Here is a 17,706-nt window from a genome sequence, read left to right on the forward strand (position 1 = left end):
TACACTAAATCTAATAGAGGAGAAAGTGGGAAAGAGCCTCAAACACAAAGGCACAATAGAAAATTTCCTGAACAGAACACCAATGATTCAGGCTCTAAGATCAACTATAGAAATATGGAATCTCATAAAATTCAAAAGCTTCTGTAAGGCAAAGGACACTCTCAATAGGACAAAATGACAACTTATAGATTAGGAAAAAACCTTTACCAAACCTATATTTAAGAGAGCTCTAATATCCAATCTATTCAAAGAACTCAAGGAGTTAGACTCCAGAGAATCAAATAACCCTATTGAAAATGAGTTACAGAATGTAAATCAAAAGAACCTTGAGATTCCACTTCACACCAGTTGGAATGGCTAAGATCAAAAACTCAGGTGACAGCAGATGCTGGCGAGCATGTGGAGAAAGAGGAACACTCCTCCATTGTTCGCGGGATTGCAAACTGTTACAACCACTCTAGGAATCAGTCTAGAGGTTTCTCAAAAAATTGAATATTGCACTGCCTGAGGCCCCAGCTATACCTCTCCAGGATGTATACCTAAAATATGCTTCAACATGCAACAAAGATACAGGTTCCAATATGTTCATAGCAGCCTTAATTATAAGAGCCAGAAGCTGAAAAGAACCCAGATGCCCTTCAACAGAGGAATGGATACAGAAAATATGGTACATCTACACAATGGAGTACTACTCAGCTATCAAAAACAATGACTTCATGAAATTCAGAGGCAAATGCCATCCTGAGTGAGTTATCCCAATACAGAAAAACACACATAGTATGCACTCACTGATAAGTGGATATCAGCTCAAAAGCTTGAGTTACCCAAGATGACTTCTTGAAATTCGCAGGCCAATAGATGGAACTAGAAAATATCTTCCTGAGTAACATAACCCAATCACAAAAGAACATACATGGTATGTACTCACTAATAAATGGATATTAGCCAAAACTCTTGGAATACCCCATGTACAACTCACACACAATATGAACCTCAAAAAGAAGGAATGGTAATGTGTGGATGCTTCAGTACTATTTAGAAGGGGGAAAAATAATCATGGGAGGTAGAGGAAGGGAAAGAGGAGGGGGGAAAGGGGGACAGAATGAGGTCTAGGAGGAGACATGGGGGGGTGAAGTACAGAGGATCAGCAATTGAAAGGAGGTATGTGGTAGTGGGGGATGGGGAACTGAGAATAGCCACTAGAAAATCCCAGATGCCAGGGAAGCAAGAGGTCTAAAGGAAATGCAGAGACAAAGAGTGGAGCAGAGAATGAAGGGAAGGCCATTCAGAGACCACACCACCCTGGGATTCATCCCGTCTGCAGACACCTAACCCAGACACTATTGTTGATGCCAAGAAGTGCTTGCTGACAGGAGGGGAAGCCCTTGGACATGAGAAGGCGTGATGCCTCAGTATAATATGATGCTAGGGTGGTGAGACTGGAGTGGTTGGGTGGGTGGGGAGTATGCTCATAGAAGCAGGGGGGAAAGGAGGAATGGGATGAGACTTTTGCAAAGCAGAAACCAGCAAGTGGGACAACATTTGAAATGTAAGTAAATAAAATAATTTTTAAAAAGAGGGAACACATAAAATTGGGAGAGAATACTGGACTCCTAAAAGATACATATTAGACATGTATCAAATCCTTATTTAGGTTTATCTCAAAGGATATTTCTTGAGGTTGTTATGACTGGGTTTCACTCCAGATTTCTTCTCAGGATATATGTCATTTGTCACTGTATAGGCAAGATAGTTATTACAGTGTGCTCTATTTACATACTGTATATATGACTTCACTGATATTTGTACTTCCAATCACTTAAACACTCCTAGAAGTTGAGAATAGACAGTGTCAGGAACATAGAGGCTGCTAAAGGCTGAAAAAAATCCTTTTCAAAGTACACTAAGTCATGATGAAGGATTCTAGTCAGTCTTGAGCATGTCGAACAGGGCTCTGACAGACAGTAGCCTTTTACTTTAATTCCTCTGCTTTGCTACAAAGCATTGCATGAGAACTGTAAAGTTGCCCATCAAGGGCTATTCCCTGATTTGCCTACTTCATTCACTTAAGCATGACTACCAAAGTCCACCTATCAAAGCACTAAAAACCAAAAAAGGCCCCCTTGTGGCTGCCCCAATTAAGCTGTCCAATCAAGATTAACACTTTATCCTAGCAGAGGTTTTCCCCCTTGTAGTTTTATATGCTGCCTTTTGCCTATGGGTCATGTTTGTCTCCTCTCCCCAACCCCAGGACAAGTATCTCCTCTGCTTCTCCCTAGTCCTCTATCACCTGTCTTTGTCTCTTACTCTTGGTACTTTGTCTTTCTGGGTCAAATAAATGACCTTTGTGCTGAGAACTTGGTTGTGGAGTGTCTTGTACAAATACCAATCCCTTTACACAGTTTGATAGGAACAAGATATTATGCCTGATCACTACACAGCATGCTGTCAGTACATTCAGAAGAATATGATACACAGGAGAAAAGGAAAGACTTAAGAATTAACCATGAATGGATGAGAAGCAAGAGACAGGTATATCTAATTGCCTGAACACGATGAAATGTCATATGCGGGTACAATATTTGGCAGGTTGATAAAATATATAGTTTCTTTACAGAAAAAAATCAATGTAAACAATAAAATTGTTTTAAGTAATTAAAGAATGAATGAATAAAACAAGTTACATTTCTATATTAGGAATAATTTATGGAAAACATATCTGTACCAAACTATACTACAATATATGTTACATCATATAGATAGTTAAATAAGTGAATAAATACGTACATAAAGAAATAAATGGGTACAGACAAACAGACATAAAACTGAGTGGAAAGAGAACAAATATTTAGAGAAACATTTAGACAAATTGTGTGCATCCCTCTCAACTGAGTGACAGTTCTGAGATGGCTGAATCTGAGCAGTGAGGTACATTGTTCTAGTCTAGAAAAGTCCTGTCGACTTTGGCTCAGGACTCATTTCTTCTCTTCTCTTAGTCTTGCCAGCAAGTTGGCTGAAGAAGACAGAGCTCTCCAGACTTCTGCTCTGACCACCTCCCAGGCACAGGGACTGTGTTTCTTCTCTCTCAGGTACACAGTGATCCTATGGAAATATTCCCGCACAGCCAGTAGGGAGTCTTCCTGGGCCAGGTGAGATTCCTTCACCCCCACTTGCTGCATCTGACAGGCTTGCAGACCACTCAGCTGCTGCTGGAGGTCATTGCAGAATGAGTCTAGGAGGGTTGCATCCCAAGCAGTAAATGACTCCTTTGATGTGAAGAGGCTGAGGATCTGCTGGGTTAGCTCTTGCAGGACAGGGATAGCTTGAGCCTTCTGGATCTGCTGGCCATCCACCTTCTCCAAGGGGAATCCAAAGTCCTGTCTGTCCTTCAGGCAGGAGACAGGGGAGAGTCTCCTCATTTGTGCCAGGAGTGTGAATGCTCTCTTGTTCCTGAGGTTATGAGTATGAGGCAGGTCACATCCTAGACAGCAGGTTGATCTACAATAGCTCATCACGATCAGGATCATCAGGAAAGCACAAAGCCTAGCCATTTTGGATCTTGCAGATGCTGCTGGTTCTCGGGGTTGTTTGGTCCTGAACCTTCCACTCTAGGTTTTCTGAAGACTATCCTGGTGTGGATGTGTCTTAAATAGGGTAAATAGTAGTTTTACTTTCTGAATGCCCTCCCATAACTTTCCAATGGACTTTTCACTTTCTTTAACTCATTCTCTGTTTGGGTCTGGGCATTTTGTAAACCATTGTGGTTTTCCTTATTGCTTCCTCTTTCACTACTCCCCAACCAAAAGATGTTTTCCAGCATTTTTTTTCTAATTTGAATTTCCATTAACTGTGACAGCACTCTTAAACTGTCTTTGTTCAAAATTTACATATTTATTGTAAATCAAAATTTGCTGTAAAATATTACATAAAAGTTAACTAAATTGATGTTACAATTAATTTTGTTTTATTTATATTACACTCAAAGTATTTAAATAAAAATATGTTTTCAGGAAAAGGAGGGGCAGGCCCTTTGGTTGCTGCCCTCATGGAGAGCTGAAACCCAGCCCCAAAGAGCTCCTTCAGGCCTGAGACCAGCGGTAAGATCAATTTTTCTGCTCCAAGGGACCTGCCTGTTGTACTCAGGACACACACCCATAGGAACGGCTGAAAGCCAGTAGACAGGAATGACTACACACCTGAAAGCAGAACACTCTGTTCCCATAATTGGCTGAAAGAAAACAGGAAAACAGGTCTACAGCACTCCTGACACACAGGCATATAGGACGTTCAAGCCACTGCCAGAAATAGCAAAGCAAGATAACACCAGAGACAACCTGATGGCAAGAGGCAAGCACAGGAACCCAAGCAACAGAAACCAAGACTACATGGCATCATCGGAGCCCAATTCTCCCACCAAAGCAAACAATGAATATCCAAAAACACCAGAAAAGCAAGATCTAGATTTAAGATTTGATCATGATGATGGAGGACTTCAAGAAAGACATAAAGAACTCCCTTAGAGAAATGCAGAAAAACACAAGTAAATAAATAGAATCCCTTAGAAAGGAAACACAAAAATCCCTGAAAGAATTACAGGAAAACACAATCAAACAGGTGAAGGAATTAAAAATGGAAATAGAAACAATAACGAAAGCACAAAGGGAGGCAACCCTGGATATAGAACCAAAGGAAGAGACAAGGAGCCATAGATGCAAGCATCACCAACAGAATACAAGAGATAGAAGAGAGAATCTCAGGAGCAGAAGATTCCATAGAAATCATCAACACAACTGTCAAAGATAATATAAAACAGAAAAAGCTACTGACCCAAAACATACAGGAAATCCAGGACAAAATGAGAAGATCAAACCTAAGGATAATAGGTACAGAAGAGAGTGAAGACTCTCAACTCAAAGGACCAGTAAATATATTCAACAAAATCATAGAAGAAAACTTCCCTAACCTAAAGAAAGAGATGCCCATAAACATACAAGAAGCCTACAGAACTACAAATACCATGGACCAGAAAAGAAACTCCTCCTGTCACATAATAAATAAAACACCAAATGCACAAAACAAAGAAAGAATATTAAAAGCAATAAGGGGAAAAGGTCAAGTAACATATAAAGGCAGACCTATCAGAATTACACCAGACTTCACACCAGAGACTACGAAAGCCAGAAGACCCTAAGAGAACACAAATGCCAGCCCAGGTTACTGTATCCAGCAAAACTCTCAATAAACATAGATGGAGAAACCAAGATATTCCATGACAAAACCAAATTTACACAATGTCTTTTTACAAACCCAGCCGTACAAAGGATAATAAATAGTAAAGCCCAACACAAGGAGGCAAGCTCCACCCTAGAAAAAGCAGAAACTAATCATTTTTGCAATAAAACAAAGAGAAGAAAAGCACACAAACATAATCTCACCTCCAAATACGAAGATAACAGGAAACAGCAATCGCTATTTCTTAATACCTCTCAACACCAATGGACTCAATTCCCCCAATAAAAAGACATAGATTAACAAACTGGATACACAATGAGGACTCAGGATTTTGCTGCCTACAGGAAACACACCTCAGAGACAAAGACAGACACTACCTCAGAGTGAAAGCCTGGATAACAACTTTCCAAGCAAATGGTCAGAAGATGCAAGCTGGAGTAGCCATTCTAATATCGAATAAAATTAATTTTCAACTAAAATTCATCAAAAAAGATAAGGAAGGACACTTCATATTCATCAAAGAAAAAATCCACCAAGATGAACTCTCAGTCCGAAATATCTATGCTCCAAATACAAGGGCACCTACATACGTAAAAGAAAACTTACTAAAGTTCAAAACACACAGTGCACCTTACACAATAATAGTAGGAGATTTCAACACCCCACTCTCATCAATGGACAGGTCATGGAAACAGAAATTAGACAGAGACATAGACAGACTAAGAGAAGTCATGAACCAAATGGACTTAACAGATATTTATAGAACATTCTATCCTAAAGCAAAAGGATATACATTCTTCTCAGAACCTCATGGTACTTTCTCCAAAATTGACCATATGATCAGTCACAAAACAGGACTCAACAGATACAGAAAGATAGAAATAATCCAATATGTCCTATCAGACCACCACAGGCTAAAGCTGGTCTTCAATAACAATAAGGAAAGAATTCCCACATTTATATGGAAGTTGAACAATGATCTACTCAACGATAACCTGGTCAAGGAAGAAATAAAGAAAGAAATTAAAGACTTCTTAGAATTTAATGAAAATGAAGTTACAACATACCCAAACTTATGGGACACAATGAAAGCTGTGCTAAGAGGAAAACATCATAGCTCTGAGTGCCTGCAGAAAGAAACAGGAGAGAGCATATATCAGCAGCTTGACAGCACTCCTAAAAGCTCTAGAACAAAAAGAAGCAAATACACCCAGGAGGAGTAGAAGGCAGGAAATAATCAAACTCAGAGCTGAAATCAACCAAGTGGAAACAAAAAGGACTATATAAAAAATCAGCAGAACCAAAAGCTGGTTCTTTGAGAAAATCAACAAGATAGATAAAGGAGCCAGATAGATAAGGGAGCCAGAGTAACCAGAAGACACGGAGAGTGTGTCCAAATTACAAAATCAGAAATGAAAAGGGAGACATAACTACAGAATCAGAGGAAATTCAAAAAAATCATCAGATCCTACTACAAAAGCTTATATTCAACAAAACTTGAAAATCTGGAGGAAATGGACAATTTCCTAAGCAAATACCAGGTACCAAAGTTAAATAAGGAACAGATAAACCATTTAAACAACCACATAACTCCTTAAGAAATAGAAACAGTCATTAAAAGTCTCCCAACAAAAAGAGGCCAGGTCCAGAAGGGTAGAGTGCAGAATTTTATCAGACATTCATAGAAGGCCTCATACCAATACTATCCAAACTATTCCACAAAATTGAAACAGACGGAGCGCTACTGAATTGCTTCTATGAAGCCACAATTACTCTTATACCTAAACCATAAAAAGACGCAATAAAGAAAGAGAACTTCAGATCAATTTCCCTTATGAATATCAATGCAAAAATACTCAATAAAATTCTTGCAAACTGAATCCAAGAACACATCAAAAGAATCCTCAGTCATTATCAAGTAGGCTTCATCCCAGGCATGCAGTGATGGTTTATTATACAGAAAACCATCAGCGTAATCCACTATATAAACAAACTGAGAGATAAAAACCACATGATCATTTCATTAGATGCTGAGAAAGCATTTGACAAAATTCAACACCCCTTCATAATAAAAGTCCTGGAAAGAACAGGAATCCAAGGCCCATACCTAAACATCGTAAAAGCCATATACTGCAAACCAGCAGCTAACAATATACTAAATGGAGAGAAACTTGAAGCTATCCCACTAAAATCAGGGACCAGACAAGGCTGCCCACTATCTCCCTACTTATTCAATATAATTCTTGAAGTTTTAGCCAGGGCAATCAGACAATAAAAAGAAATCAAAGGGATACAGATTGGAAAGGAAGAAATCAAAATATCGCTATTTGTAGATGATACAATTGTATACTTAAGTGACCCCAAAAGTTCCATCAGAGAACTACTAAACCTGATAAACACCTTCAGCAAAGTGGCCAGGTATATAATTAAGTCAAATAAATCTGTAGCTTTCCTCTACACAAAAGAGAAACAAGCTGAGAAAGAAATTAGGGAAACGACATCCTTTATAATAGTCCCAAATAATATAAAATACCTCGGTGTGACTCTAACCAAGCAAGTGAAAGATCTGTATGATAAGATTTCAAGACTCTGAAGAAAGAAATTGAAGAAGATCTCAGAAGATGGAAAGATCTCCCATGTTCATGGAATGGCAGGATTAATATAATAAAAATGGACATTTTACCAAAAGCAATCTACAGATTCAATGAAATCCCCATCAAAATACCAATCCAATTCTTCAGAGAGTTAGAACAATTTGTAAATTTGTCTCGAATAACAAAAAACCCAGGATAGCTAAAACTATCCTCAACAATAAAAGGACTTCTGGGGGAATCACTATCCCTGAACTCTAGCAGTATTACAGAGCAATAGAGATAAAAACTGCATGGTATTGTTACAGAGACAGACAGATAGACCAGTGGAATAGAATTGAAGACCCAGAAATGAACCCACACACCTATGGTCACTTGATTTTTGACAGAGGAGCCAAAACCATCCAATGGAAAAAAGAGCATTTTCAGCAAATGGTGTTGGTTCAACTGGAGGTCAACATGTAGAAGAATGCAGATCGATCCATGCTTATCACCCTGTACAAAGCTTAAGTCCAAGTGGATCAAGGACCTCCACATCAATCCGGATACACTCTAACTAATAGAAGAAAAACTAGGGAAGCATCTCGAACACATGGGCACTGGAAAAAATTTCCTGAATAAAACACCAATGGCTTATGCTCTAAGATCAAGAATCGACAAATGGGATCTCATAAAACTGCAAAGATTCTGTAAGGCAAAGGACACTGTTGTTAGGACAAAACGGTAACCAACAGATTGGGAAAAAATCTTTACCAATCCTACAACAGATAGAGGCCTTATATCCAAAATATACAAAGAACTCAAGAAGTTAGACCGCAGGGAGACAAATAACCCTATTAAAAAATGGGGTTCACCCCAGTGAACTAGATTGTTGGGGGGAGGGCGGCAAGAGGGGGAGGATGGAAGGGGAATACCCATAAAGAAGGGGAGGGGGGAGGAAGATGTTTGCCTGGAAACCGGGAAAGGGAATAACACTCGAAATGTATATAAGAAATACTCGAGTTAATAAAAAAAATGGGGTTCAGAGCTAAACAAAGAATTCACAGCTGAGGAATGCCAAATTACTGAGAAACACCTAAAGAAATGTTCAACATCTTTAGTTATAAGGGAAATGTGAATCAAAACGGCCCTGAGATTTCACCTCACACCAGTGAAAATGGCTAAGATTAAAAACTCAGGTGACAGCAGATGCTGGCGAGGACGTGGAGAAAGAGGAACACTCCTGCATTGTTGGTGGGATTGCAGACTGGTACAACAATTCTGGAAATCAGTCTGGAGGTTCCTCAGTAAGTTGGACATTGAACTACCTGAGGACCCAGCTATACCTCTCCTGGGCATATACCCAAAAGATGCTCCAACATACAACAAAGACACATACTTCTCTATGTTCATCGCAGCCTTATTTATAATAGCCAGAAACTGGAAAGAACCCAGATGCCCTTCAACAGAGGAATGGATACAGAAAATGTGGTACATCTACACAATGAAATATTACTCAGCTATCAAAAACAACGACTTTATGAAATTCGTAGGCAAATGGTTGGAACTGGAAAATATCATTCTGAGTGAGCTAACCCAATCACAGAAAGACATACATGGTATGCACTCATTGATAAGTGGCTATTAGCCCAAATGCTTGAATTACCCTAGATGCCTAGAACAAATGAAACTCAAGACGGATGATCAAAATGTGAATGTTTCATGCCTTCTTTAAAAGGGGAACAAGAATACCCTTGGCAGGGAAGAGAGAGGCAAAGATTAAAACAGAGACTGAAGGAACACCCATTCAGAGCCTGTCCCATATGTGGCCCATACATATACAGCCACCCAATTAGACAAGATGGATGAAGCAAAGAAGTGCAGACCGACAGGAGCCGGATGTAGATCGCTCCTGAGAGACACAGCCAGAATACAGCAAACACAGAGGCGAATGCCAGCAGCAAACCACTGAACTGAGAATAGAACCCCCGTTGAAGGAATCAGAGAAAGAACTGGAAGAGCTTGAATGGGCTCAAGACCCCATATGTACATCAATGCCAAGCAACCAGAGCTTCCAGGGACTAAGCCACTACCTAAAGACTATACATGGACTGACCCTGGACTCTGACCTCATAGGTAGCAATGAATATCCTAGTAAGAGCACCATTGGAAGGGGAAGCCCTGGGTCCTGCTAAGACTGAACCCCCAGTGAACTAGAATGTTGGGGGGAGGGCGGCAATGGGGGGAGGGTTGGGAGGGGAATACCCATAAGGAAGGGGAGCGGGGAGGGGGATGTTTGCCCGGAAACCGGAAAAGGGAATAACACTTGAAATGTATATAAGAAATACTCAAGTTAATAAAAAAGAGAGAGAGAGAGAGAGAGAGACAATTCAAAAAAAAAAAAAAAAGAATTCACAGCTGAGGAATGCCAAATTACTGAGAAACACCTAAAGAAATGTTCAACATCTTTAGTTATAAGGGAAATGTGAATCAAAACGGCCCTGAGATTTCACCTCACACCAGTGAAAATGGCTAAGATTAAAAACTCAGGTGACAGCAAATGCTGGCGAGGACGTGGAGAAAGAGGAACACTCCTCCATTGTTGGTGGGATTGCAGACTGGTACAACCATTCTGGAAATCAGTCTGGAGGTTCCTCAGTAAGTTGGACATTGAACTACCTGAGGACCCAGCTATACCTCTCCTGGGCATATACCCAAAAGATGCTCCAACATACAACAAAGACACATACTTCTCTATGTTCATAGCAGCCTTATTTATAATAGCCAGAAGCTGGAAAGAACCCAGATGCCCTTCAATAGAGGAATGAATACAGAAAATGTGGTACATCTACACTATGCAATACTACTCCACTATCAAAAACAATGACTTCATAAAATTCATAGGCAAATGGAATGAACTAGAAAATATCATCCTGAGTGAGGTAACCCAATCACAGAAAAACACACCTGGCATGCACTCATTGATAAGTGGATATTAGCCCAAAAGTTCGAATTACCCAAGATGCACTCCTCAGATCACAGGAATCTCAAGAAGAAGGATGACCAAAATATGGATGCTCTCACTCCTTCTTAAAAGAGGGAACAAAAATATCCATAGGCGGGGATATGGAGGCAGAGTTTAGAGCAGAGCCTGAAGGAATGGCCTTTCAGAGTCTGCCCCACATGTGGCCCATATATATACAGCCACCAAAACTACATAAGATTGATGAAGCTAAAAAGTGCATGCTGAAAGGTACGGGATATAGATGTCTCCTGAGAGGCACAGCCACAGCACATCAAATACAGAGATGAATTCTAGCAGCAAACCACTGAACTGAGAACAGGACCCCCTTTGGGGAAATTAGAGGAAGGATTAAAAGAGTTGAAGGGGCTTGCAACCCCATAAGGACAACAATGCCAAGCAACCAGAGCTTCCAGAGACTAAACCACTACCAAAAGACTATACACGGGCTGACCCAGGGCTCCAATTGCTTGTGTAGCAGAGAATAGCCTTGTTGGGGCACCAGTAGAAAGGGAAAGCCTTAGTCCTGCCAAGGTTGGATCCCCAGTGCAGGGAAATATCGGGGGGAGGGGAGGAGTAGTGATAAGCGGGGAGGATGGAAGGAACACCTGTATGGGGGAGTGGGAGGGATGGAGGCTTATGGACAGGAAACCGGGAAAGTGAATAACATTTGAAATGTAAATGAAGAAATAAATCTAATAAAAAATAAAATTAAAAAAAAACCTGAACAGCCTAGCATCAATGACCTTGATGTATGACTTGATACACTTCATCTGATAAAGGAGAAAGTGATGAATAGACTTCAACTCATTGACTAGTGCAAAGAGTTTTAGATGTGTTGCCCTGGGCAAGTGCTTGTGTATATGGAAGACATAGATGGGTGTCACTGTCTTCTTGATGTCTTCCTCACAGTGCCTGACACTGGCTTGCAGCTCACTGATTTAGCTAGGATGTTGGCCAGATCATTAGGGTAGACTTCCTCCATTAGTTAAGATGCTTCTGTGTCCAGCTCTACATCAGTGGGTACTGATCATTGCAACTCAGGAATAATAGACACAGAGAACTAGATATGGCCGTTTTCACACTCTCAATCCTGAAACTTGACGAACTTGGCAGTCTCTAGCTTACATTGCGTTACTGTACACAGATATGTCTTCATGGACAGCTGTGTGATGCTCCCTGACCGCAAGGTCTTTTCTGTGTGAATTCAGTGTGCAGTGAATCAGGTCTGCTTCTGTGTACAGGAATGATGGCTCAGTACTTTGTCACCTACTGCATTCTCCTGTCTCAGTCCTTCCATTTCTGTCTCTTGATTCCCAAATTTTGTTTAATAAAAACAAGTTATTAAATCAAAGGTCTGAAACATAATATGACACTGTGTATTTTCTGAAGCTATTTAATAACACTTTTATTAAATAACCAAGGAAGTGATGAAGATTACATTAAAAATAGCCGCCAAAGAAACAGTGCAGGAAGTCATATCTGAAATCTGTTTAGCAGTCACACCAATAGCCATTTATCCAATAATTACAGTCCTTAGCAAAGTCTACTTTAATTGACAGATCTTCAGTACATATCACTTGATTTTCTGCAAATCCACAGTTCACTTACATATGTCCCCATGATATATATATATATGTATATATATATACATATACACATATACATGCACATACACATATATATGCATATATATGTGAGGAATAAGACATGGCAACACTTGTGTGAGCATGTTTACTGTCCAAAGAGATAGAGACATCTTTCTCCTGATCAAGGAGTCCAGAGGCAGAACAAAACATCAAGGAGAAAGTGTTGTAATTGACAACTTACTCTTAAGAAGGAACTTAAGGTCTAGCATTTCCTTGGCAGTTCTACATACAGATACACATTGTATTCCTCTGTTCAAGTGTCCTTCAAACCTCAAAGAGGTTGAGGGGTCAAGAGTCTCTGATATGTTGCTTCAGGCCCCTGTAAGACATAGATCTTACCCAATAGATGTATGAACTATGTTATTCTGCTTCAATTTAGGTTGACCATCACCTGGAACATGGATTCACATTATACTTCATGGATGGGCCATTGTGGAGTAGGTTACCTAAATCTTGAGGTCACATATGAGTAGACGGCCATAGATCAGTGCATTTACCAACTCACTGTTGCTCACAGCAATACAGCAGCAGCTAAAGAATCCCTTCTGTGGGCTCAGATGCTATTTTACAGCATTCCTAGCTCAGGGTTGCTTGTCTCAGTTTCACAAGGCATTACCTGATGATCAAAACGATGTGAGTTTAGTTGTGAATCACCACTAAGAGGACTGCACACAGACCTCTCCTTCTCCAGAGAACTTCAGTTATAGACAGCTAGAGGGAAATGACACAAAAGACCTTTTTATATGTGGGGTTTCAGTGGAGACCTGGGAGGGGTGAAAGAATGGGGGGCAGGAAGCACAAAGAAGGAGAGCAAGTCTATGGTCTGATCAAGCTCTTAAATTTTATTTTGATACAGTGGCTTATAAAGACAAGCAGGCGGGAAGGCCATGCAGGGCCAAAGGTCCATTTCACTAGCGTCACCACCCTTGCTATAGCCCAAAACAGGAAATTGCAGGTATATTGATCAGACAGATAACTGGCTAGGTTTCATAGAGGGTGTAAATGGACTTGACATTCCTGAAACATTCCTGAGACAGAGGGTGCTTAAGAGGGCTTGGCTCCCAGCATTTACACATACTTGCCCATTGCTCAGATGACATGACTTGTGGACCTGTGAAGACTTCCCTTCCTAAGATGAATTTGAAGGGAATTTCTGAATTCAGTTCTTCTGGAGAAAATTCTGTTTCAGTGGAGGAAACTGCCAGGAAACAGAATTCTCTAAAAATGAAAAACTCCCCCGAATTGGATTCTGTGTGTTCTTTGCAGGCCAGGCCAGTAGGTGGCACTCTTCTTCTCTAAATTTTTCTTATAATCGAACTTTTGGTTTCCCTTTTCTTTCTCTCTTTCTTTCCTTCCTTTCTTCTTTCTTTCCTTTTCATCTTCCTTCCTTCCTCTTTCTTCTTTCCTTCTTTCTCTTTTTCCTGTCTTTCTTTTTTCTTTTATTCTATTTCTTTTCCTTGTTGAAACAGTTAGCTTTAGGTCATTAGAAGAACATTGACTAAGGTTTAAAATTAAGAGGAAATTCCTATACCTGAGAATTCCATTCAAACCTTGAGCTCTTTCATTCTGGTTTCAATGGTGGTTTAATGTTTAAAAAAACTTCCAGTCAGGAATCAAGATGTAAAGAAGAGACAGCATTTGTAGAGTGAGCAGAGCTGGGTCCTGAGGAGAGAATGATGAGCATACAATAGGGCTTTTCTCATTAGGGAGGGGGAAAAAGGACAGTGACACTGAAAGATGGGGTCTGGGACAGCAGGGAGGTACTTGGAGAAAGCTATGTGTATGCGTACATGAGTTACACATATATACATACATATATAAATTTAATGGTATTATATCATATATACAGCATATCATATATAATGTATACATTTACCTGTAGTTCCACTTTCAGTTTCAGTCTAAGACACTAATGCCCATATATTTGTCAGCCATCAATTCATATTGAATATCGAATTCAGTGATTAGTCTTCCATTTCCAATGTGTCTAATGGCAGAAGTATTCATTTAATTGTTACAGCAGCAAGGGTTTTCAGTGCCTCAACTCTCTGTATTTTTGCATTTACTTTTTCATCTCTCCTGAAGTGTTGGTTGGATGGTTGAAGTCTCCAATTCTGTTCTGTGTCTCTTCTCTGCTTTCCTAGAAAGAAAACCCTGAGGTCGGTTGTATACATACTGTCAAAATGCCTGATTTGAAATTAGAGCTTACATCTAAGAGGGGGTTCCTGCACTGTCCAATGCTTACCACAGAACTCTTCCTCAGTCCCTGCCAAGGAATGGAGAGACTCACAACTGTTCACTGAGAAAAGAGGGCTGATTTCCTGGCCTCAGGAACCATTGAAGAAGAGGGAGACGAATTGGAAGAACCAGAGGCAGTGGATGATGCAGCAAAGCCGTGTTCTTGAACCCAACAGCGTAGTTTCTCATGTGAACTGTGAGTGGTTATGACTGAATGGACATGACAAGCCAGACAAAATATCAGCTTGGAAAGTGGAGGCAATTCCAATATCCAGCTGAGGAACTGTGGCAAAAGATGGCTGCTGGAGGAAAAAGATTCAGGTATCTTCAGAGATTGTACCCCTGAGAGCGACTACCCTTGCTCCACGAGATGGTACTGTACCAGCAGGATGAAGGTGATGATGATGATGACGATGACGACGATGATGATGACAAGGAGGAGGAGGAGGAAGAAGAAGAGAAAGAGAAACAAGTCACAGAAAAGAGAAGTAGAAAATGGGAAGAGGAAAGGTCCAGGAAATAGAAAAGGAATAGTGGTGTTTCAAAGGGTTAATTTTAGAATCACTTCACTCTCCTGGTTGGATTTATTCCCAGATTGGTTTATAAGGCTATGACCAGTGGGGTTAATTCCCAGGGTCTTCTTGTCTTGCTTTTCTATGCCATATATGCAGGCTAGTAATTTTTTATCTGTTTTGTGTTGCTGTACATGACCTCACTCATATTTAGAACCGAAAACAATTAAACTCATTAATGATAAGAGTAGATGATAAGTATATGAGATCAGGGAAACCAGATGCTAAATTAACCCAGGACATATTTGGTCAAAGGGGACTAAGGAATGTGAGGAGCAAGACTCTCTGGTTGTCTTCTGCACAGCAGCTGTCTATCCAGCCAGAAGAATACTATATGCTAGAGAAAAGAAGATGAAAAATATTTAGGGTTTGTCTAAATTCTGTGCAGTGTATATGTCTATCCTCTCTAATATTTAGAAAGTGTTCATGTACAGTATTTACAGTGTAGACTCTAATGTGAAAAATATTTGATAATGTTAATGAGATAACAAATTAACTAATCCAAAGTGTTTTATAAAGTAAATTTATTTGAATACAAAATAAATTAATTATAAGTGATGATTTGTTATATTAAGAAATATAGGCTGCAAGATTAAATAGAAATACCTCAAATTATATTACTAGCAGTAAAAATAAATAAATAAATAAATAAATAAATAAATAAATAAATAAATAAATAAACAAACAAATAAACCCAAATGGGTGCAAACATAAAAATGGTTTTGCATATTGAAACAATTGTTCAATATTGCTGAAACATCTAGATGGTTGATTGCAGTCATACTGAAAGTAATGAGAGTCTTTAAGGCAGCTCTTACAAAGTGTGATACAGTGTCCTAGTCCAGAAGAGTCCTCTCCACACTTTGTCTCAGGACTCACTTCTCTTCTCTCAGTCTTGACAGCAAGTGGACTGAGGAAGACAGGGCTCTCCAGACTTCTGCTCTGACCACCTCCCAGGCACAGGGGCTGTGTTTCTTCTCTCTCAGGTACACGGTAATCCTGTGGAAGTATTCCCGCACAGCCAGTAGGGAGTCTTCCTGGGCCAGGGGAGGTTCCTGCACCCCCATTTGCTGCATCTGACAGGCTTGCAGACCACTCAGCTGCTGCTGGAGGTCATTGCAGAATGAGTCTAGGAGGGTTGCATCCCAAGCAGCAGATGACTCCTTTGATGTGAAGAGGCTGAGGATATGCTGGATCAGCCCATGTAGGATAGAGATGGCTTGAGCCTTCTGGATCTGCTGGGCACCCACCTTCTCCAAACGGAATCCAAAGTCCTGTCTGTCCTTCAGGCAGGAGACAGGGGAGAGTCTCTTCATTTGTGCCAGGAGTGTGAAGGCTCTCTTGTTTCTGAGGTTATGAGTATGAGGCAGATCACATCCTAGACAGCAGGTTGACCAGTGGCTCATCACCACCAGGACCACTAGGAAAGCACAGAGCTTAGCCATTGTGGATCTTGTAGATTCTGCTGTTCTTCTGGGCTGTGTGGTCCTGAACCTTCCCTCTAGTACTCTGAAGACCATCATGGGTGGATGTGTATTAAATAAGACAAAGCTCTACTTTCTATTTTCTGAATGTCTTCTTATTACTTTCCTATGCCCTTTTCACTTTCTCTAAGCCATACTTTGGATGAGCCTGGCTTTTTGTTTTTTGGGTTTTGAGGGGGTTTTGCCCACTTTGTTTTTCAGTACTGCTTTCATTTTCATTCTGCCTCTCAACAAAGCTGTTTCTGAGTTTATTCCTAAAAAAAAAAAGCTTGTCATTGTCTTGTTTTTTTTTTTTGACTTTTTTTTTATTAACTTGAGTATTTCTTATATACATTTTGAGTGTTATTCCCTTTCCCGGTTTCCGGGCAAACATCGCTCTCCCCCCTCCCCTTCTTTATGGGTGTTCCCCTCCCCATCCTCCTCCCCTTGCCGCCCTCCCCCCAACAATCTAGTTAACTGGGGATTCAGTCTTACCAGGACCCAGGGCTTCCCCTTCCACTGCTGCTCTTACTAGGATATTCATTGCTACCTATGAGGTCAGAGTCCAGGGTCAGTCCATGTATAGTCATTAGGTAGTGGCTTAGTCCCTGGAAGCTCTGGTTGCTTGGCATTGTTGTACATATGGGGACTCGAGCCCCTTCAAGCTCTTCCAGTTCTTTCTCTGATTCCTTCAACGGGGGTCCTATTCTCAATTCAGTGGTTTGCTGCTGGCATACGCCTCTGTGTTTGCTGTATTCTGGCTGTGTCTCTCGGGAGAGATGGACATCCGGCTCCTGTCGGCCTGCACTTCTTTACTTCATCCATCTTGTCTAATTGGGTGGATGTATATGTATGGGCCACATGTGGGGCAGGCTCTGAATGGGTGTTCCTTTTGCTTCTGTTTTAATCTTTGCCTCGCTATTCCCTGCCAAGGGTATTCTTGTTCCCCTTTTAAAGAAG

At 40.4% G+C, this 17,706-nt stretch overlaps 2 protein-coding genes across 2 annotated transcripts; both read right to left on the reverse strand.

Annotated features, from left to right (window-relative positions):
* Positions 1-2,963: 2,963 nt before the first annotated feature.
* On the reverse strand, positions 2,964-3,921 carry LOC134487075 (interferon alpha-1-like). The gene has a single exon (XM_063288676.1). The coding sequence runs from the start codon at positions 3,549-3,551 to the stop codon at positions 2,976-2,978; it is 576 nt and encodes a 191-aa protein (XP_063144746.1). The 5' UTR covers positions 3,552-3,921; the 3' UTR covers positions 2,964-2,975.
* Positions 3,922-16,058: 12,137 nt separating this feature from the next.
* LOC134487076 (interferon alpha-1-like) lies at positions 16,059-16,840 on the reverse strand. The gene has a single exon (XM_063288677.1). It carries the CDS (start codon positions 16,804-16,806, stop codon positions 16,159-16,161), a length of 648 nt encoding a protein of 215 aa, XP_063144747.1. The 5' UTR covers positions 16,807-16,840; the 3' UTR covers positions 16,059-16,158.
* Between the last annotated feature and the right edge of the window lie 866 nt (positions 16,841-17,706).

The sequence above is a fragment of the Rattus norvegicus genome, chromosome 5, assembly GCF_036323735.1.
Source record: "Rattus norvegicus strain BN/NHsdMcwi chromosome 5, GRCr8, whole genome shotgun sequence".
Classification (NCBI taxonomy): Eukaryota; Metazoa; Chordata; class Mammalia; order Rodentia; family Muridae; genus Rattus; species Rattus norvegicus.

Excerpts from the sequence above, each read along its gene's own strand:
- LOC134487075 (XM_063288676.1), bottom strand. The coding sequence starts at position 3,551 with ATGGCTAGGCTTTGTGCTTTCCTGATGATCCTGATCGTGATGAGCTAT.
- LOC134487076 (XM_063288677.1), bottom strand. The coding sequence starts at position 16,806 with ATGATGGTCTTCAGAGTACTAGAGGGAAGGTTCAGGACCACACAGCCC.